Source organism: Carex rostrata, chromosome 1, assembly GCF_964058835.1.
Source record: "Carex rostrata chromosome 1, lpCarRost1.2, whole genome shotgun sequence".
Classification (NCBI taxonomy): Eukaryota; Viridiplantae; Streptophyta; class Magnoliopsida; order Poales; family Cyperaceae; genus Carex; species Carex rostrata.
In genome coordinates this window covers 12,534,653-12,558,131 of record NC_135918.1, presented here as the reverse complement: position 1 = coordinate 12,558,131, position 23,479 = coordinate 12,534,653, and the positions used below count along the sequence as shown (strand labels likewise).

Sequence of the window (23,479 nt, the reverse complement as noted above, 5' to 3'; positions counted from 1 at the left end):
TTTATTTTGATTGTCATCAAGAACTTGTAAAAAATGCATCAATGTGGATGATTTCTAGACGTTGATTTTTGAACTTATTGATTCACATTAAAACAAAATTGAAATGTGATAATTTTTTATGAGCACAGAGAGAATAACATAGATCACATCTAAAGGTTTTATTTTGACTTTTAAGTTTTAAATTTTGAGTTATTAAAGTTTTAAAAAATGGAGGCATGGTGGAGGCATAAAAAATGGAGACATTTGAACCCTCCTCATTGTATATAGTATCTATTAAACATCTCATATTGCACATATAAAAGCATAAAGACCAACAAACTGAGAGCTAACCAAAATTCTGGTAACACAGCACAGCTCAAGCGACTCCAAAACTGTTCTAATGCACCATTCGTAACAATACTTTGCTGCATTTAGAAAGCAAAAGAGAATGATTTTTTGACCTGAAAAGCAGCTTTGAATAGTGTCCTTGACGGCTACATAAAAGTTGGCTGAAACCAAAGTGCTGGTCCAGGCGGCCAAATCCGTGGCATCTGGCCAAGGTCGAACACCACCGGCTCAGGCTTACCATCTGCCAACTTGGTATAAAAGATGACATAACATGAACCATGCTCGAAACCTTCGTTGGGATCTGTATACAGCAGAAGTTCATAATCAGAAGATAACGAATAAATATACTCCATGAACAAACAACCCCTATCAAGCGAGTCCCAGTCATCAGCACAGACAGCAAGATAGTGGTAGTTATCCCCATAAAAAATAGCAATGTCGTTTGTGTCAGCAATCTGTTTGACATCCATCCCCAGCTCTTGTTCTATGATCTGGTACAACACAATTTTTTGCTTAGGAGCCTTCTCGGTAGCCTCCTCTGCATCCTCACCTCCTTCATCTTCAGTGTAATGGTCAGTAACAATGTAAACCCCAGATTTACCGATCAAAAAATACTTGCAAAGAGATTGTAGCTCGGCCTCCAAAAAGTATATAACCGGCACCTCCAGTTGGCAGAGATCATAAATGTAAATCACTTCATCATTCAGCAAATAGAACCTTTCATTGTAGTACACCGCATCTATCAGCTGTAGCGCTGCACCCAAAAACGGAGCCACGACGATCTCAGTCCAGCAACAGTCACCGACCTTACAGAAGAAGATTGCCTGGAATCTCTGAGAAAACACCATTATGATGCAGTTTGGGTCGGTCGGATCAGCAGAGAAAGTCATCTTGGAGAAGACATAAATTCCCAGGAACAACCTAACCAGGAAGTCATTAGGAAAAGGTGGGAGCTGGATACGAGCCCGGGTTAACGGGTTCAGTAAGAAAAGTTCCATACCACCACGGGCCACGAGCAGGAGCCAGCCACGATAGGAGGCGCAGCACGCCATGCCGATGGTCTCCGGGAGGTGAATCTTACGCATCTTGGATTCCCAGTGGTCGTAGAATAACCGGATTCCGTCATCCTCTCTGTCTTTTATTGAATACGGTATCATCAGCCACGGGAGCTGGAGAGGGAGGTGCGGATTTGGAAATGAAGCACAGCGCCATGGAGAGCAAACAGCGCGGAATCGCACGTAATCGGTGATGCATTTGACCTTTTGTGAAATCAAATACACCGCTGCTAGTGGGAGATTAGCCCAGTCGGGAATTGGAGATGCCGAATTCTCCATTTTTTTAGCGTCAGGGAAGTTTTGAAGAAAGGTAGCGAAAAGATTTATTACAGTGAAGGTCAGAGTGAAATGACATTTCTTTTATTGGGAACCCAGGAGCTAGCACGCTTTACATTAAGGCCCTGTTCGGCTGCACAGTGGGAATGGGAATAGAAATGAAAATAGAAAAAGTTTGAACTGAAATTTACTGTTCACGTGGGAAAAAAAAATTCAGTCTGAGTGAATTTTTTTTTTCCCACGTGAACAACATTTTCGGGATTACATCCGAACAGGCCCTAAATTTGAGTTGATATTTATGTGTGTGTACCAAGCGATCTTTGTACGAATCTTACTCGTTAATCGTATCTTTTACCTTCCCCGTAATCTTTTGCTTTCACGAAGAACCAAATATATATCCTTTAATTTTGAGCGACAACTGACAAGACTGGACTATTCTTCCAAAAACCCTCTCCTCCAGCAGATAACATAATCCTGTAATTAAATATCTTCCTCTAATGTAGTCTAATATGCCGATTTTTTTATTTATATCCAAAATAAAATATATATTTAAAAAACTAACCAACTAGCTAATGAAATTGCAAACTACCCAAACCGGTTAACCATTAATCGGATTCAAATCAAATTTCTGGTTATTGGTTTCCCGGACCCATTGAAATAGTCCGGTTAACCATTAACCGGAAATTTGATTTGAGTCCGGTTAATGGTTAACCGGATTTGTGCATTTTCCTTTTTTTTTTTTTTTTTTTTGAAAACAGAATTTTTTTTTGTATTAAAATATTAAAAATGTTGAATATATTTCTTTGAAAATAAATGGAATATAATATAATTTGATTTATTAGAAAGACTGCAACTAATAACCCGGATCAATATTTTTCAGGCCGAATTTTTCGCGGCTGTAAGAAAAATTAATATATTTATTTATGTACTATTGGAAAAAAAATAAAAATGCTTAGATTCTGAGTTATTGATCCCGGTACAAAAGTCACTTTTATATAATCTATAAAATATTGTGATCCTTCTAGGACATTTAATTTATGAAAAGTTGTATCTATTTTAAAAAAAAACAAAAACTTTAATTTATTTAATGATTGTTTTTAAAAAATAATTCTCAAAATAAATACAATTTTTTATAAATTAAATGTCCTAGAAGGATCACAATATTTTCTAGATTACATAGAAGTGACTTTTGAACCGGGATCAATAACTCAGAATCTAAGCATTTTTATTTTTTTCCAATAGCACATAAAGAAATATATTAATTTTTCTTACAGCCGCGAAAAATCCGGCCTGAAAAATATTGATCCGGGTTATTAGTTGCAGTCTTTCTAATAAATCAAATTATATTATATTCCATTTATTTTCAAAGAAATATATTCAACATTTTTAATATTTTAATACAAAAAAAAATTTCTGTTTTCAAAAAAAAAAAAAAAAAAAAGGAAAATGCACAAATCCGGTTAACCATTAGCCGGACTCAAATCAAATTTCTGGTTAATGGTTAACCGGACTATTTCAATGGGTCCGGGAAACCAATAACCGGAAATTTGATTTGAGTCCGGTTAATGGTTAACCGGTTTGGGTAGTTTTGCAATTTCATTAGCTAGTTGGTTAGTTTTTTAAATTTATATTTTATTTTGGATATAAATAAAATAATCGGCTAATATGCATCAAACCTACGACAATGTATTTTTAAATATGTAAAATTATCGGAGCTGTTCGGCTGGATAGGATTAAGCCTCCTTAAGGTTAAAGGAGCCTCCTTTAGCTTCTTTAGCCGCTTAATCTTGCCGAACACCGGTTCCTTAGCACGGATTAAGCTTACCTCATTTAGCCTTTTTTTGCCCGAATCTTAATCCGCTGCCCATTCCTTAAGGCACCTCCCCCCCCCCCCCCCCCCTCCTTTAGCTTCCTTTAGCTTCTTTAATCCGTTGTCTCTTCCTTTAGCTTACCGAACACCGGTTCCTTAAGCTTCCTTAGGACTGAATCCTAACTAGGATTAAGGAGTGTTGCCAATCTGAGATTGTAATCTTTCTTAAATAGTGTTTATGACGCGATAAACACCGGTTCATAGCAGAAAGTCTACAAAAAACCAATCTTTCTAAAAAAAAAACAAATTGCAAGATTTTAAATAGTGTTTATCGCGTCATAGCAGAAAGTCTACAAAAAAAACTATAGCGAATAGCGTCGCTATAGTAAAAACTAAGCTACATACCCTTTTTTTTTATTTTTATAAAAATTATATCATATATTTGTATTAAATATCAACATTATCTAAGTCACATTCAACAATAAATAACATCAAATTGATTAAAAAATTATAATATTCATATTGAACCAATACGAAGTCCAAATTGCGACTCAAAATATCCATAGTAATACTAATATCATAAACTATCGATTTTTTTCTATTTAAAATATATTCAACATCATGACATAATCTATCTTTCTTCTATTTAAATTTAAAAATAACTTAGACATCATGGCATAATTAACTATCTTAATCTATTCAAAATATTCAAACTACCATATAGTAAGTATCATTTTGTTACTTCAAGAAATATCTTAATATATTCAATTCAAGCATATATTTAAAGCCTATATAAATTGAAAAAAAAAACAGCTCATGTTGCATAGCGCAATGTAACTTCCTTATTTGATTTCGTTCGATAGATCTCTCATTTAATAATTAATAGTTTAATATAAAGCTTAGTACGTCAATTGTAAAAAAAAAATCACAGTTAAAATCCAATATGAGCCTTTATTTAAAACTCATATAAATTGAAAAAAAAAAAAAAAAACAGCTCATGTTGCATAGCGTGCGCTACATGCTATGCACTATAGCGGACCGCTATTACTGCTATAGCGTCCGTAGTTCAAATAGCTCGTTTTGATGCCATAGCTTAGCATTTAGGATTCAAAAACGCTATAGCGCACTATTTAGAACACTGAAAATTATACATGTTATACGTGTTGGTCATAAATTTGCAATTTGTATGATCATGTCCAGGGCCGGCCCTGGTGCTGGGCAGCCAGGGCGACCGCCCCGGGCCTCAAGATTTATGGGGCCCCAAAAGAAACAAAAATATTTTGCATATATTAAAAAAAATTTAATCTGTATATATTAAAAATAAATAAAATATTAGGGCCCAAACTTTGAATATTTAAAGGGTTCAAACTTTTCTATAAATAGGTATGATCTATTGACATATCAATAAAAAATTGTGTATATCAGTATTGTAAATAACGGTATGCGCTTGTCGAACGAACGGGATACTGTCAAGCAATTAATCGGTATGCGGTCGATTAATCAGAATTATGCGGACAATTTTGTATTTTCATTAAAATTATGTGTATATATTCATAATTTATTAAAAAAATAATTTATTTAACTCATCAAACTTATCAAATAAACTTAATTTAACTTAGTTCTATTATTATAACATGAAACTACGCTTAACAATACACACACTTTACATGTGTAAGTAACACATTTATTTAATTAAAAAATAAATTCGAGAATTAAGCATTTTCAAACACTAACAATATATTATTTGAAAGACATGAAACATTCCAACATAAAATTACTAAAGTTAGTTTGTAATAACAACTTAATTTAATATATGAACATAATGTACTAATTTAAAAAATTACATCAGTAAGTAAGAAAATTATATGATATATATATAATAGAGGAATTAATAAATTAATTCAAAATAAGTAAGAAGAAAAAACATATATAAAAAAATGAATGTATAGCCAAGTACAAATAAAATTGCAATACATGTTTATGAAACTTATTATCACACAGTTACAGAAAAAAAAAACAATGTAAAAATAAATAATCACTGGAATAAACGAAAATAAATGGGAATAAACGGAAAAAAAAACGGACGATCAAATGAGAATAAACGAAATAATTGGGAATAATCGAGAATAATCAGCCAATTAATCGAAAAAATTCACTAATAGACCTCCGATAAGTGTATTCATAATTGTTTGACATCCATTAACAATTAAATAGGAATATAATAGGCCGTTAAGCCCGTTTTTACAACACGGGTATATATAAAGGGTCCAAAAAAAATTTCCGCTCCGAGCCCCAAAATCTTCAGGACCGGCTCTGATCATGTCTTTCAAATATATTTTTTTTACTGAAGGCTTCTAATTTTTATACTTCTTGCTTGTAATGTTATTTATTGTCAATAAATGGTTATTATTTATGTCCACATTTGTAGTTATTTTAATTATTTTATCTGTACTTTTAGTAATATAAATCTCGCTGACAATTTTCACATTATGTAATCAATAACTTATTCTATATTTTTCACATGTATTTACGCCATTGTTCTCGACAATGAAATCTCGGGAAATAAAATATACTATAAAATAGATGTACCACTTCAATTATATTGACAAAAAAAAGTTCATCAATGCATTCTTTATATGACCCGTTTACTATGGATTTGCATGTAAGAGTATTAGGTGCCAATTCTTTGTGATTTTTCTTATTTTCTGACTGCTGCAAATGAATCGAATCGAATCGAACTTACTTCAATTTGAGTTTTGTTTGAAGTAATTTCAAACTAAGTTTGGTTTAAATTAATTTTGAATCGAATTTTTTATAGACTCAAATTCAAATCTTTTATGAACTTTTTTTTTACAGAAGAGTGATCGTAGTTGCCGAAAGCAAGAGATGAAAGTCGTCTAGAGTTTTAGAACTGAGAACAAGGGTTACGACTTACGAGTTATGACTTATGGCTGGATGATCTTGTGTTTTAACTTTTAAGTTATCAGTGAACATAAGTCATCAGCGGAAATCAACGATTCCCGTTACTTTGAATTTCGAATCACAATAGTTTGCGAACCTATTTCTAACGAACCAAGTTCAGTTTGAATTTGGTTGGAATTAATTTCGAATTATTTCGAATCGAATTTTTTACGAACTTTTTTTAATCAAACTCAAATTGAATCACGAACTACGAATTTTTGTGCAGCCCTATTTGTGACTGATTTTGAAATAAACAGATATTTTTATATTTTTAATTTAGATTAATTTATTTTTAGTGTCGATACTATATTTATTTTTCTTTGTTATTGTTTCGCGTGTAGATCTATTAATAATATACTTATTTTACACTATTAATAGGAATAAATATTATTTTAAACAGACGGTATGAAACTGTTTAACATCATCTCAATTTAAAAATATATCTGTAAATCATTTTTTTTATATATTTTTACTATTATTAAGATAAGTAGAAAATTAGTTGATCAGAAATTAGTGATTTTTACTATATAAAAACAATAGTAAACAAATTTAAAAAAAAAAAAATTGTTCTTATGGTGGCAGTAAAGTTTCCAAAAAAGTTATAATAAGATAAGAATTTTGAAATATTAAGATGGTAACTAACAAAAAATCGGAACTACAACTTGTCATTTGTGTGCAATAAAAACTGAATCATTATTGTTTGTATTATTGTAAGTTATATTTAAACCTTAACAACCAAATATAGTACACACAACATTGAGTGAGTAGTGGTGTACACATGTGCAAACTATAAGGTCATGTTCGGTCAAATACTGTTCATGTGAGAAAAAAAAAATTCAGTCTGATTAATTTTTTTTTTCCTCACATAAATAGTAAAAAGCAGTTCAAAAAGTTAGCTAACCCATTCCTATTTCTATTCTTACAGATCCACCAAGCAGGCCCTAAACGTAGATAAATGACATAAAACTTAAAGCAATCCGTGCATAAATAGTAAATAATATCACAGCACCGCAGTCTAAAACCAAACTATAAACATAGATAAATGTCCACTGCTTGCGCTTTGTGGTCTCTTTCTCTGTCTTTGTTTTGTATAATTCTTAGATAATCATGTATATTTAGATGAGTTTGTACAGCGGGTGTCATGACCTGCATGGCTGCATGTCAAGTTAAACAAAAATTATTTCAGGTGTATTTGGATGGAGCAAGAATAGCACTAATTCAAGAATAATATTATTTTTTTGAGCTATTCGATGTTTGAATGGAGCAAGAATAGCACTAACCTATTATTCTTTGTTTGTCTTATATGGATTAGCTCACTATTCTATTAACCCAACTAAAAGTTGAATTAGTTATTATTCTCAAACTTGAGATTAGCTTTATTCTTGCTCTATTTCTTATTTCATCCAAACATACTCTCAGTGGGTCAGCTAGACAAAGCTCGACAATATTATTGTTAGGAATATTTTGCCATTGTATTGTTTTTAATGAATAACTAATATGCTCGATATATAATTCAAGCAATTAAATAGCAATAATTTAGAAATTATTTTTTTCTTCCTTTATCTTTACTTTTTCTGACATTAATATTCTTTTATTTACTAAATATCATCCTTTATCTTTACTTGCTCCACCCCTTCAAACCGTACAAATTGATTTGATTACTGTGTGAAGGGAAAATGGTGCTTTTATCAGGAATTTTCGTTTCAAAAATAAATTACAATTTACTATCAATTATTGTCCGCCGTTTGATTTTAATAGTAACATGTACAATGGGAACAATTTCTACAAAATTGTATTAGTACCCAGCGATAGGGAAGGCGTGCAAATCATGCATCAGAAGTCGATATTTTATATATGCTTCAAATCATTTAGATAAGATGAAGAAAGCCAAGAAGATGCTTGAATCACAAAATCAATACATTAGGATAACATCCACTCACACCCTTGCTTCCTTTAATGAAACAACATCAACGCTCCTCCTGAAAGAAATAAAAGCAATTTCTCTTCACTCCAAATTGATTTAGACAACACAAAAATTCTTTCCATGATGGGATGGCATAGAATAGAGTTGCTCTGTACGATAGTTATGATCAGTATCAATGCCTGATTCTGGTAAGGTAAGCTCTTTACTTTATGAAACTTTCTGGATGGTATACAAGAGCATTGCATATTCTGCTCTTTGTATCTTTAGCGTTAATTTATTCTCGGTCTTTGCATTGCACATCCATATCAGAATGCACGCAACATCATTTGTACTTTAAACATAGAAATATAAGTACATAGCACGGAGCAATCCATAATATGCATATTACCATATCTTCACTCTTAACTTCACTACAATATCATATGTATTTACCTTCTTTTGTTCTCTTTTTAAGTGTTGAATCTTTCTTTACAGGACCAGTAGAGTCCTATTTACATGACTGAGGAAATACAACAAATGCAAAATTTGTGTGCCCTGCTTGTGTAATAATTTCACCGAACTTATTAGTTCCATATCACCTTTTTTTTTTTGGACAGCAATGGAGTACACTTTTTAGTAAGCAATTGAACTAGTAGCTTAACTAATTGTTTCTTTTCCTGTTCTGTGTTTATTAGTATAGCCTAATAACAAATTGGAGCTAAGACAAATCATCTTAATTGAGGTTCAGAGCAAATTAGGCTTAGTTTATGGACCATTGGATTTTCTTATGGCTTTAGTTTCTAGTGTGATTTCATTATGAGTGATAGTTACATTTCGATGGAATAATCTGCGGTTAAGGAAAAACTAACTTGCAATATTTATTTTATAAATTATCTGTATGTACAGAAGCACAGATAAACTTGATATGATCAACAACAAAGATCACTTGAACCTCATTTCAGTTGCCCTCAAAAATTTAATCCAGCTGAACACAAAGAAGAAGGTGCATAATTTTAAATGAAATTACACAATCATCTTTAATTTCTTTCTATAATTGGAGTTGCTAACCAGGTATATCTCACTTTCTAGCAAAGATCACTAGAGATAAATTAATCTTTGTTCTTTTTTTGGACAATCAAATGGATATGTCTAGTCTCAGAGACAGAGCAAGGGATTTCAACAGTTAACTAACTAGGTTACATCTCACTTTCTGGTACCACTAGTTTGTACTAGTGCAGGAGACTGTCCCTTTAGCCAGTGCTCTATGTCTGATACTGTCCCTTTAGTCAGTTCTATAATTGTTACAAAATAATTAATTACCTGACCAGATTTTGGTGAAGTTTGTTTATGGTCCAGTACTTGTGTCTAACCATTTGACAATTTTAGGTATCTAGTTGGTGTGCATAATTTAGCTTAATTTCTAGCTAGCTAAATTGAGACTAAACTACATCCTACAGTTGATAAAAAGTTGCACCATGGAAATCAACTTGGTTTCATTATAATTTTTCTATACATAATAAATCTGACTTCTAATTGTAATACCAGGGGGCGATGAACCATCTGGGACCTTTAAATGGCAATCTGATGAACCACGGAACCAACTTGGTTATAAAATGTGAAAAACAATCCAATTTCCTCTCACTCTCATTAGTCTTTGGTGCACGGCCTAAAAAGCATCTCTACGGTGCTTATAAATGCTTAAAAGTGTATTAGAAGTGATATTAGGTTTGTTTATCAAGCCTTATATATAACATAAATAGGAGGTAATAATAATGACAGATAATTTGGGTAAATTAAAAACATAATGCTTAGTCCATTACATGACTATTTGTAGTTTGAAAAATATAGCTCACATAATCACTATTTTTGGATTATGAAAAATCATACGATGATAAGATCGATCCGAGTGTTTAGGATTCTTTTTAGTCATTTTCTGTGGAAAAAAATGGTACTTGATTCTTAAATTTAGAAATTTCTCTCACAGTACGTATAAAAGCATTACATCTGTTTGATAATGTCCCTTTTTTAACATAACAAGCATTTTGTTTTCATTGAAAAGTTTCACCTAGAATAAGAGAACGAAATATACTATTAATTGGGAGGTACGACTTTTGTTGGTCGGCCCAAATGCTCACTTTACATCAAGAGCGATAACTACTTGATTCTTTTGATTATGTGTGTGATACTGTGATATTGTGCCAAATAATTTCTAATTTAATTATAATATTTCATGCTTGAAAATTGCTTGTGACATAGAACAAATTAAATCACCATTTTGTTATTATAATTATAAATTTGTAAAAATTACTAATTTTTTTTCTCCAGTTTCGGTGGGTTTAGCGGATTAATAAAGATCAAATTTAAGAAAATACTCAAATACGTATTTTTCCAATCATCACGCAAGTTCCAATACTAAAATACCCACCAACAACACATCTGTTCATTTAGTTTTATTTTCTCAACTTTGATTCAAAAAGAGTCAAGCAAACGTTTTGTCAAGAAATCATATTGTTAAAAATAGTCCATCTGTTACACCGCCAATATATACTGAATAGAATATTTATTTGGTTTCAAGTATTTGCTGCACGCAAGCATATATCGCCCTTTTTAGGCATTCTGTCAAACATTTGTCGCTGTCATAACTTTAATCTACTGCATCATTGTTGAAATTTCATTGAAACCAACATTAAAAATTAGACGTGAACAGATTAACAAAATTAGTTAAGCCATCGCACAATTTAAGTTGATTAATAACTCTAAAACACACGGCACAAAAAACATAAACACCAACATTCTAAAATAACTCGGGGTAATATCTAATGACATCTCAAATAGCATACATAAAAGCGCAAACAAATAGAGTTTGCCTAAATTCTAATAAGATAGCCCCAAATCAGTTCAAAAGACCCATAAAACTGTTGCACTATCCTATTTCTGAACAGTACTTAGCTGCAATTGGGAACCAAACTAAAGAGACTGATTTTTATACCTAAAAAGACTATTGGAATAGTCTTCTTCAACTAAACAAAGCTGGGCTGAAACCACAGAACTGGTAGGGCCAACATCCAAAACGGCCTCCAATACGGCAGCTTCTCGTCAGAACCAACAGCTACGAGCTCTGAATTGCCTTCATCCAGCTTGGCAGAAAGGATGCTACAACGAGATGTTCCATCACCATCATTACCAGCACATGCCGCACAAACAAACTGCACGTACTCCATGCACTTCAAGTACGTACAACCCCGATCAAGCGAGTCCCGGTCATCAGCAATCCACTGCTTTGGGATCTGGTACAGCTCAATTGTTTGCTTAATAGCCTTCTTAAGAAACTTTTCTAATACCTCTCCTCTTTCATCAGTGTAATGAATAGCAACAACGTACAGCCCAGATGTTCCTTCCAAAAAGAACTTGTTAGTAGGTCGAAACTCTGGCTTGAAAAAGTATGTACCCAGCACCTTGTGTTGGTTTGGATCATAAATGGAAATCAATCTATCATGGAGCAAATAGAATCTTTCATTGCTATATGCTACATCTTCCAGCAGGTAATCACCTACCACTGGAGACAGGTCAACATCTGTCCAGCAATGGTCCCCGACCTTGCAGAAGCAGATCTGTGGTAAATTACAAACAAATACCATTATCAGACACTTTGGGTCGGTTGGATCCGTAGAAAAAGACAACTTGGTGCTCTGGTAATTAACACAAGAATTAAACATGCCGCTAAAGATGGAGGAATCCTGGTGAGGCCCGATAATATTAACTGTAGTAGTAAAAGAAGGGAGCTGGACGCGAGCCCGGGTTAATGGGTTCAGTAAGAAAATCTCTTTATCTCCATGGGCCACAAGCAAGAGCCAGCCACGATAGGAGCCGACACACATATTGTCGATGGTCTCCGGGATGAGAATCTTGTGTACTTTTTCAATGGTCTCTGGGATGTGAATCTTGTCGATGGTCTCCGGGATGTGATGCTTGTGCATCTTGAATTGCCAGATATCGTAAAACAGTCGGATCCCCTCATCCTTTGTGCTGTTTATGTACAGAGGTGGGGCTTGCGGACAAAACAACCACGGAAGTTGGGGCGGGAGGTGGCGTGGCTTTGGAAGGGATGCAAAGCGCCATGAAGAGCAAACAGCACGATATCGAATATAATCCGCGATGAAATTAATTTTTTCTGAAATCAAATGCAACACCAGTGACGGAAGATCAGCCCAATCAGAAAATTCAGATGTGGAACCTTTCATTTTGAAAGCGTTTTGTATTGATTTAATATTTCTTTATATAATTAGAGGGCCCGGAAAACATGATGTAGCCTAAGGATTATGTAATAGAGACGGGGTTTAAGAATTGTCGGGTGCTAATTTTAGTGCTCCCCTAATTTTGATAGCTGATGAGGATTTCTTTCTAAAAATCTTTATCCTAACTTTGTCCTCAATTAATAATTTCTTATTTTAACTTCATCAAATTGTGCTCTCTCTGAAGTCTGAATTAATTGTGGCTTAGGTATCAAGATTATTCCCTCATATGTAGCAAATCTAGAATAATGTAAAGTAGGAAATGTACCAACGGCTATATACAGATTGGGGTTGGGGTCCAGCTGTAATAGAGAGAAGGGAGAAGGTGATGTGGGATTCGTGTGGCTTTTGGTGTAGATGTATTGATTTGAATAAATTTTAAAATTCGTAATTACTTAATTTTAATTCGTTCTGTTGACTAAATTCAGATTTGATTAAGGCCAGTATAATTCGTTCAGCAATTAATTTCCGGTTCAAATCGTTGGGAATTTTAGTTACTGGTCCAAATAAAATTTTAATTTAGTCCAATTTTTAATTTGTAGTTAATTAATCATTTTAAAATTTTCAAGTTATAACAAAATCAATTATGTAATTTATGAGAACAATCAATTAAACGTATCAGTTAATATGAGTCGATACTTTGAAAGAAAAAAAAAATCATGAGACGATACTGGATCCGAATTCATATCCAGTGCAATATATGACTAAGTACAATTAGATTTGAGTCATCAGTTTTAACTTAACACGGAATTTCAATCATACTTGGGAGGACACGAATCCAATACATTGGTAGAAGAAAGCAGTCAATTAAAAAAAAAAATAGGCCACTTTGCATACTTACCCTTTCTTACTTTTTTCTTCTTCTATATTTCTTTACACATAGGTGCTGAAATTATCAGTTAAGAGTGTATAATTGTGACTGTTAATTATGATACAAGCTTAATTAAGAAGACATTAAGAGCAAGATCTAAAAGCATTTCATGATACAATCAATAAAAATGATGTTTTCTAACTACTCTGCTCATGCAAACGACATGTGAAAAAACTTCGTACATTTTTCATGAGGGCCCCCCTATATTTATCTATATATTTAGGCTATTTTAATGAGCATACTGAATTTCGATTTATAATTACTTGTTTAGAGTAAGCTAAATATTATTCATAATATGTCTGAAATTAGTTGATGACAAATAGTTTTCAAACTTGTTAATTAAGACACTGGAGAAAACTATAATTAAATTTATTACTCGGCTAGTATGGTTAGTTTTGAGTCATTGAACAACATGAAAAATTTAATATTACAGAGTTAGGAAAATGTCAACAAAGATTCAAGTTGATAAAATATTTTCTGAAAAAAAGTGACAACGTTTCAAAATTACTAAAATGAACCTCTGATCTATTGGACAATCCAATTATGATGTAGATCATATTCCACGGTGCAAATGACGTAGCGTATATCTCATCAAATTAACTATCTTTTGGAATCCATTGCCAGATACTCTGATAGAGTTTGCATCTGTCATAAAGAATTACTTTAGTGATAATGTGTTTAATGTCAAATACATGGTGAAATTCACAGATATTTATATGGAGGCTTGAAGGAAGTTTTAAGCAGGTGGTGGGGCCTGCCCACCAGGCTGCAGGGTCTAAGAGCCTTCTCACATGGCACACATAACAAAAGTTAAGATTATTTCCCGCATGACAATAGCATTAGACATGCCGGTGTTCTATATAGGATTCATCATGATATATGAAAATTGATTATAGTTGTTGGTATATATATCTGTACATCAGTATATGAGATTGGAAAACTCATACCTTGCAATATTTTCTATATATTTTCAGTTTGAGTAGAACGGTGTTCATAAGTTCAAATTATGAATCAGAACCGTTAAAACATGTCTACCTTACGAGTGATGCGTCTACATGTGAAAATTTTAAACATTCGAATTAATTTAGTTTAAAGTCAAGCAGTCAAAATTAGAAGGCTAATAAATTAATTTTAATGCATTCATTTTTTGAACATATTTTGTTCACTAGACTCTATGCAAAATTAATTTTTTTACATGTAGATACATCACTCGTGAAGTAGGTAGGTTTCAATTAATCGAATTTATCATTTAAAGCCGACTCGATTAGTTTTAAACTTAAATTTACCAAGAGACTTAGTGAACTTAAGAACACCTAGTTTTACTCTTTCAGTTCAATGACTGAAACCGTACTAAACGAACAATTAGCTAATTTGTGTATATCTTTGTTTGCTTTGCTCATTGTATGTAGAATTTGTAGTTTTTACGTGTAGCTTTATTTCATGATCCTCTATTGAAAAAGTAACAAGTGGAAGATGGGCTCCGCCGTAGATGTTTTCAATTTTTAGCACTTTTTTCAAGGGGGGGGGGGGGGGGGGGGGGGGGGGGGGGGGGGGGGGGGTGATATATGAAGGACCAAGAGGTGGTAGTGACGAATTTTTATGTAAACAATGCATTGTATTTGTGGAATTCGTTAAATACGCGAATAGTTCGCAAATTGTACGTTTAATTCGCGAATTATTATACACAGATTGAATCCGAATCTGATTACTATGGTGACAACTTATTGAATATATCACTTGTAATTTTAAATTGACTTTTACTTTAGACTATTTTTATCAACGATGTTTAATTTAAGCCCGAATCTGATTACTATGGTGACAACCTATTGAATATATCACTTGTAATTTTAAATTGACTTTTACTTTAGACTATTTTTATCACCGATGTTTAATTTAAGCCTTGACGTAAACCAAATTTTTTAATAAGACAATAGCTTAAGTCTTGACTGTTAGATGTCATTCAAATATGGATAACTACTTAGATTGGCTTAACTTAAAATAACTTATTTAGTCCTCCTTAACCTTAGGCCTCAATCAGACACCTGTACATCTTGTTCAATCTAAGTTGAAAAAATATAAGAGAATAAAAAGAATAATAAATATGGAAAGATGAGCGATTTCGTCTTAAAGAAGCTAATTTACTGTTTCACTTTCCTTTGAATGAAGAATTTACTCACTGAAACAGTGATTTAACGGTACGACGCCGTCTTGGAGAGGAGAAAGGTGTTGGACTAATTGCTACAGAAGAGAGAATTCAGAAGGGACTCGGGGTTGAACTTTGAATATTCAATAGAGTTGGATCTTTTGTGGCGCATGCAGCGTAGATAGTAAGTAATCTGTAATTTTTTAATGGAATAATTTTTTTTTTTTCAGTTCTACATAATCGAGTTTAAGAGAAATTGACCGATTTTTTTTTCTATTTAATAATTTTTTTATGCCAATCAGTCCAATAGCCGTTAATTTTTGAAGCACAATGTTTGTTACAGTGATGCATAGTACATACCAGTACCACCAGTGTGAAAGCTTCTTACAGGGATATACAGCATTACTGTTATCAGTCTAGTCAACCGTTTCACCGTCCAGAAGTCTTCTATACTTTAATAACTTATCTTCCTCAGTTCCTGCTCCGTACTTGCAGCAACCAAATTTTCAGAAAATGTGTCTCTACCTTCTCCTCAAGCTCTTCCCATCCATACTACTATTCCTTCTCCATATCAAAACCGCTCACACTCTGCTTCAACCCAACTGCTCTGTTAATACCTCAGTTACGACCTTTAAGAATAATCTCGATGGCCTTCTCAAGTCCATAACCACCGGTGCCCAAGAAAATGGCGGCTTCTTCAACGACACAGTCGGCACGAGCGCTGATCGAATATATGGCCTTGCCATATGCTATGCTGATGGAAACCTCACCACATGCAATAGTTGCCTTAGTACAGTTGCCTCCAATATCACTACGGATTGCCCTGATAGCAAAGTCGCCAGTTCCTGGTAATGAATAATCTAGTTTTCTCAAGAAAATTTTATGTATATGATCCCTCAAAAACTTTAATTATCGTATTTTTCAAACTTTAATTATCGGAATTGTTATAGCATTAAGTTTTCAAATTCTGTATAACAGGGGGAAGGGTTTGGATGGGGATCTAATCAAATTCAGTGCGATGACAGATTTAAAACAATTCCGATTCATGTTGATCTGCACGGATTAAATATTTGATAATTCATCCGTACAAATCTTAACGCTTTTTTTTTTTTGAGAGAGAGAAAAGTGTAGGTCAAGCCCACGAGTTCTATTGATAAATCTTAACGCTTATTGAACGGATATTACTGGAAAATGAACAAAATTTAATCTGCTGCTATTAGAAACCCCCCACTGGTTCCATTTTTTGAACCCAAATTTTCTTGTTCCGGATTCATTAATGCTCCAGGTAGCAAACACTAAAAATTCGGTCTCAATGAATTCACATGCAAAGATTAGAGTAGAGGAAGAATCACCACTAGTTAGGCAGTCAAATTCTGCCTTATAAAATATGAAATAATATATTAAGAAAATAAATAATATGATCGAAGATGACAGGATAGCGTATCTTAGGGGATAAGATCAGGATCAGAGGGTCACCATTCGGTCAAAATATCTCCGTCAATGAGAAATCAAACAAGAAATTTCCGGTCAATTACCACTAGAATGGTCCCCACCTAGTAGTGGACTCCGCGATGACAAAACACTAAAACAGTATAAGTCCGCATCGTCTGCATTAACCCAAAAGAGATTTCAGTTAATGCATATGGACCGTCTAATTGTAAACGGAGCCCACCCGGTCTATCTTTATAACATAGAGGTCTTTAATATTTGTGCGGATTTAATTTGCACGAATCTTAAAGCCAATTGGATGGTTAAGATGTATTAACTCAAAAGATTTATTTTTGAGTTAATGCAGAGGATACGAATTCAAACAGTTGGGGTCCCAAGTGCCCAAAGTTCAAGTGGATATAGTCAAGCGTGTACCACATATGATCATATCCCGTTCAAACTAGCATCCTGCGTAGTGCATACTAACGTACCGTTTGGATCAGTGTTGTAAAAACGTCAGTTTAAACCGATTAATCAGCCGATTAGTTGTTAGCGGTAATCAAACTGTTATAAATTTTTCCGACTAAACAGACGATTATTTTTTAATAGAGCTCGATTAATCACTTGGCGGTACCCTATCCGTCTGACGACCGCATATCATTATTTACATTTGGATTAATTTGTTAACCGTACAGATTGAATGGGTCAATCTGATCCTTATTTTTAATTTTTTTATGTATAATTTTCTCGTACTAAAATATTATAGATATTGTAAAACTGATTATATTCACAATATAAATTTTTTAGAGCGAGTCTATAATACTATGTATAGTACAGATTGATATGTAATACAGATGAATATTTTTGTTTTTTAAATTCTAGCGGTCGATCCGAATAGTTCAACATAGTTTCTATATGAATAAATATTTGCATACTGGATTTTATATTTTTTTAGAATTTTCTTACTATATTTTAAGATAGATAGAAAATCACTTGATCTGAAAATTTTGGACTATCCAAAAAAATAATTTTCTACCTAAAAAAATAGTAAGAAAATTCTAATAAATATAAAATTCGGTCTGCATGTACATATTCATATGAGAATCATGTTGAATGGCTCAAATTGACCATTAAGATATTGAAAACAAAAATATTGATCCGTATTACGAATCAATCAGTGTTATGCGTAATACTGTAAACTAACTCAAAATTTTATATGATTAACTATTGTTTGTGTTTGAACCCCATAGGTAGAGAGTATGGCTCTGCCCCTAGAACTGTATGATCAGAATTCAGATAAATTCGATCCACGCCTATAATGTACGAACCCTTTAATATTAGTGCGAATTCTCTTTGGGGTAGTTTGGAATAGATTGGCTTGGATTTTTCAACTTATTAAGTATTTCTATATTTTTATAATGTATCTATTTGCTTATACTCATGTCATTTTTATGAACAAAATGTGTCCAATATAAAATATATTTTCCCAACTATTTTGTTGCGAATTGAATCTTAAAATATGTATAATATATTTATATTTAATATAGAAACGACATATATTATATGAGTTTTAATATTCACTGTATATATGATAGAAAAGAAAAAAAGTACAAGTGATGTAAATGACACACTTGAGATTGATAGATACGTAAAAATGGAGATCGCACAGAACCTTTTTTTTCTAAAAAATAAAATAAAATTCATTTAACCTCCTAGCAATTTTTTTCGTCGACATCAATTGTTTTACCTTCATTTCTTCTCAAAAAAAAATTGTTTTACATTCATATTTAAGTGAGATCTGCTCCATTACACTTACTGGATATTGTATCAAATTAAATTTACCTATACATAGTTTATCAAATAATCAAAAGAAAAAAAAAACTTATAGACCGTAGAGCTTGTAATTTATTTTGTTTGTAGACCTTATAATATTAATCAAAATAAACAAATTGTCAGCTGTTTGATAGAAACACACAATATATATAACAAGACTTGAGGTGAGAGAGCTGCTCATCTATTTACAATATTATAAAATATATATGTGGATGTTAAAAAGTTGCATGACTTGACCTCCAATCTTTGCTTAAAAACAAAAATGAGAAAACGGTATGGTAAGAGCCACAAATAATATTAGATTTGGTTTGTCATAAATGCAGGCTGGATACAGGACCATGCTTTGTTCGCTACTCTAACGAGAATTTTTTCAGTGTAGCAGACACTACTTCGTCCCTTATTATGAACCCTTTCAATTTTTCAGACCATGAACTCTTTGGCAATGCGCGTAACACATTATTTGACAAACTAATAGCAAAAACAAATGCATCAGCAACTATGTTGGCCTCAGGGGAAGAACGTGTGAACGGAACTGATATATTGTACGGGCTGTTGCAGTGTACAAGGGATCTAAATCATCAGGAGTGCTACAAATGCTTGAGTACACTTATTAACATCCTACAACCACCCTCCTTGTATGCATATAGTTTAGGAATACGGCTCTTTGGATTTTCATGCTATGTGCATTATGAGATGCATTCTTTCATGCTGACTCAGGAAGGTATATCGCAGTGTGGTCCCGCAACTACATTGAAATTTTCAAAACACTGTTTCGTGAGAAATTAATAAGTAGGATATGGAAGCAAAAACATTTATATACTTTAAGGAATGAATTGAAGAAAATGTTCACATACATTCGATTCAGTTTACAAGATTTCTATTAATTCATGAGAGTATTAATAACTATATACGAATTATTTTTGCCATGACTTTGTTGATACTATAATTGTTTTGTGATTATTCTTTTGTCGCAGATGTATCATCTGACCCAAGTCCTTCCTCCCAAACTGCACCAAGCCCAAATCCTGTCTACCCAACTGCTGGCTCCGCAACTATACCAGGCCCAAATCCTGCCTCTCCACCTGCTGGTCTGTTCACAAAACAGTAATTATTGCTAAAAAATGGAATGAATTTCAATATCAAACCATCTTTCGGTGCAGTTTAATATATATTTTTGACTTTTTGTGTCTAATAGTTTTTGATAAAAAAATTTAGAAAAACAGGAAAAGGAACTTGGTTTTACCTTTTGTTACAGGTGGTAAGTTCTTTTTTCATTTACTTTATGAGCTGATGCTGGTGGATTTCAGGAAAAGGAACTTCTATAATGTTTTTTTGTATCTTTACCTTTTCTTGTGCTTCACTGCTGAACCGATTATTGGGTGAAATAAAATCACACCGATTGTTTTTAATATATTGGTTTATCAAAATTTTGTGTACCGAAAAATCATTTATTAACCAGCTATTGGTTAGGTTTATTTCATAGTTTAGAAATTATAAGAACTCTACTTTAGCTGTTTTTAATAAATTGGTTCAGGAAAGCTATTCAGTAAAACCCAATAAATAAATGTTAACTAGCTTATGACGTTCTGCTTTTTGTTCAGTTTATAAGTACAATTATTCAGTTCGGTTTGAACTGTACTGAATGAACGAACACACTTTAAGCATGTCTAGGGTTGTTGCATTGTATATAACTTATTGGGGGTTCAAAAAGGTGCATTATAGGGGGGTCTGCTAGTCAGTAGACTAAAATAATGAAATTGCAATAATATTTCTAAGTGGTACTAAATTTTTTAATGAACTGAATGCTCTAGATTTTGAAAGAATTCTGAGATATATGATCTTGAGTTCTGCACACATGATTGCAGGTACTGGTACAAAGAAATCAAACACAACTATTATCGTCGCAGTAGTTGGTGGTGTTGCTACTCTTCTAGTCATAATAGCAATTTGTATTTGGTTTAAAAGAAAGTGGTCTCCTTTGGGTACAACAAAATGTACGTCAAATAATTAATTAATTAAGCATATATATATATATCGACAACCAAAAATCCCGTTTTTTGTTTATGCTTGATATTTGATCTTAATAAATCGACATAGCATGATTTCTTTAAACATATATACTTTTTTGTCTTGTGCTCGTATACTTCAGTGTTGATAGAGGAATTACAAGAAGTTACAGCTTCAGAATTTCAAATTTACGACTTGACTGCCATCAGAATTGCTACCGACAACTTTTCTGATAAAAATATGCTTGGAAGTGGTGGTTTTGGACCAGTTTTTAAAGTAAACCAATTAGAACTTCATATATCTCGATTTTTCAATTTATATAAACTACAGTAAATTGTAGTCAACTAAATTTGATAAGAGAAATTTTTTCAGGGAACTCTTCCAAATGGTCAAGAAATAGCAGTCAAAAGACTCTCAACAAGTTCAACCCAGGGAGCAACTGAATTCAAGAATGAGGTTGAATTACTTGTGAGACTTAGGCACAACAATTTAGTACAATTGTTGGGATGCTGCATATCCAAAGACGAGAGAATGCTTTGCTATGAATATCTACCCAATGGAAGTCTTGATAAGATCCTTTTTGGTAAAGTGTTCCTATTATTGCATTCTCACATAATTTGAATGTAAGACTTTGATCCTACTTTGTTAGTCCAATAGAATACTTTTGCACAAATTGGCTTGCATACACAGAGCGCGACTTATCAAAGAAAACAATAATTGAATTTATTTGATTACTTATTTCAAGTTATGGTGTTAATAGTCATGTTGATCAGGATTGTCTTACTGCAGGAACTGACGATATCAAATGCAAGGAGCTTGAATGGAGTAGACGTTTCAGGATCATAAAAGGCATTTGCCGCGGTCTACTTTACCTCCATGAAGAATCGCCATTGAAAATTGTGCATCGTGATTTGAAAGCCAGTAATATATTGCTTGATAGAGATATGAAACCAAAGATTGCAGATTTTGGCCTTGCAAGGCTCTTTGACAGAGACCAAACCCACACCATCACTGCTCACTTTGCTGGAACATTGTATGTTATTTTGTTGCATCATTACAAATTTATAATAAACAGATATATATATAGCACTGGAAACTAGCTTTCTTGTTTAATTTACACTTGTTTTCTTTATTAATTTAATACAGTGGATATATTGCACCAGAATACAGCATACGAGGTACATTCTCAGCTAAGTCAGATACATATAGCTTTGGCATCCTTGTTCTAGAGATTGTATCGGGGAGAAAAAATAGCTCGTTTCCAGGTAGTGAGTACATGTCAGGCCTGATAAATCATGTAAGTAAAAAAAAAAGGTTTATATTTGGCACATTCTGTTTCAATTATCTACATTAGTTAATATTGAATGGCACCTTAATACAAGTTCTGGAAATTTCAGAAAACTAGATACTTTGTAAATTAATGTCGCCCAAAACAAATTTGTTGGGTCATTAATACTGCATCCAACTAACACAATCTATTTTGACCAAAAACTTTAACTCCAAGGTATGGAAGAATTGGAGTGAAGGTAAAGTAGTTGAACTAAAAGACCCAACATTGGATCAAGAATACATAGAAGAGGTAACAAAGTGCATCCACATAGCACTCCTATGCTTACAAAAGAATCCATCAGATAGGCCGAACATGGAAACTGTAGCTAACATGCTCAATAGTTCAACAATTGCGAGTCTCCCGCCTTTGCCACCTGCACAATTTATATGGGGCGCAGATGTTCCTATGTTTGAGGATGATGGAAATGTTGTTGCCAATTTGAGCAGGGAGTACTCTGTTGTTGGAGTAGAAACCGCAAAGGAGAGTTTTCTGTCCAGTTATAATTGGAGGGCGTAGAATAGAACACTCATTTTTATTATTGTTGATCATTTTTTTAACATATGATACATTCAAATAATCTTTAGTTGTATAGGATATATAAACCATAAAGATCCAGACATATAGTTTATGCTTTCTCCATTAGTCATATTTTTTTTTTTGAAAATTAGTGGTATATACCACTGATTTCATTCAAATCAAGATCCATATCATATTTGATATGGTACCTAAAATTGGTACCAAAATCAAATCCATTAGTCATAATTAGTTGTAAGAAATGCTAGATTGCTGACAATATCATGATGCTGGGTCAAAAGTCACAAATATTATGGTTGTGAGTAATTATAAACAAATTGAGATGAATGCCATTTCAGTTGGTCACACCAACAGTCACTCTGTGAAAATAATACCCCTTTCTAATTAATGGGGAAAATTCAGCTTTCTTCAAACATAGGCAAGGGCTCCGACAAGGGGACCCCCTTTCCCCGTTACTGTTTATCATTGCGGTTGACGTGTTGCCACAAATGATCTTGACGATTAATGGCTCCCTTCAATCCCAAATTTCAGCAAGGTTGCAAGAACCCATCATTGCCCTTCAATATGCGGATGATACTGTGTTGATAGCATCGGCTGACCTCACTACCATGATCTCTCTAAAACTGATACTTAGAGTTTTTGCCTCTGTTTCTGGTCTCAAAATAAACTATGGCAAGAGTTCTTTTATCCCAATGAACTTGTCATATGA

At 33.1% G+C, this 23,479-nt stretch overlaps 2 protein-coding genes across 4 annotated transcripts; one reads left to right on the top strand and one right to left on the bottom strand.

Moving 5' to 3' along the window:
• Positions 1 to 473: 473 nt before the first annotated feature.
• Positions 474 to 1,661, bottom strand: LOC144560379 (putative F-box protein At4g22165). The gene has a single exon (XM_078309597.1). It carries the CDS (start codon positions 1,659 to 1,661, stop codon positions 474 to 476), a length of 1,188 nt encoding a protein of 395 aa, XP_078165723.1.
• Positions 1,662 to 16,041: 14,380 nt separating this feature from the next.
• Positions 16,042 to 22,878, top strand: LOC144559035 (cysteine-rich receptor-like protein kinase 44). Of its 3 annotated transcripts, none has more exons than XM_078307961.1 (9): positions 16,042 to 16,486; positions 19,223 to 19,620; positions 19,874 to 19,987; positions 20,765 to 20,893; positions 21,049 to 21,182; positions 21,279 to 21,489; positions 21,696 to 21,939; positions 22,053 to 22,171; positions 22,411 to 22,568. In XM_078307961.1, exons 1-9 carry the CDS (start codon positions 16,152 to 16,154, stop codon positions 22,428 to 22,430), a joined length of 1,704 nt encoding a protein of 567 aa, XP_078164087.1. In that variant the 5' UTR covers positions 16,042 to 16,151; the 3' UTR covers positions 22,431 to 22,568. The 3 variants fall into 3 exon arrangements, with proteins under 3 accessions (XP_078164087.1, XP_078164080.1, XP_078164094.1); XM_078307954.1 differs by having other exon boundaries at positions 16,052 to 16,486; positions 22,053 to 22,203; positions 22,411 to 22,878; XM_078307968.1 differs by lacking the exon at positions 19,223 to 19,620 and having other exon boundaries at positions 16,192 to 16,486; positions 22,053 to 22,203; positions 22,411 to 22,876.
• Positions 22,879 to 23,479: the final 601 nt, after the last annotated feature.

What these genes read in the sequence shown, in the direction of transcription:
- LOC144560379 (XM_078309597.1), bottom strand. Translation starts at nt 1,661, where the DNA reads ATGGAGAATTCGGCATCTCCAATTCCCGACTGGGCTAATCTCCCACTA.
- LOC144559035 (XM_078307954.1), top strand. Translation starts at nt 16,152, where the DNA reads ATGTGTCTCTACCTTCTCCTCAAGCTCTTCCCATCCATACTACTATTC. An exon ending in TCCTTTGGGTACAACAAAAT is followed by an intron (nt 20,894 to 21,048) that starts GTACGTCAAATA and finishes CGTATACTTCAG; the next exon opens with TGTTGATAGAGGAATTACAA. An exon ending in TGTCAGGCCTGATAAATCAT is followed by an intron (nt 22,204 to 22,410) that starts GTAAGTAAAAAA and finishes TTTAACTCCAAG; the next exon opens with GTATGGAAGAATTGGAGTGA.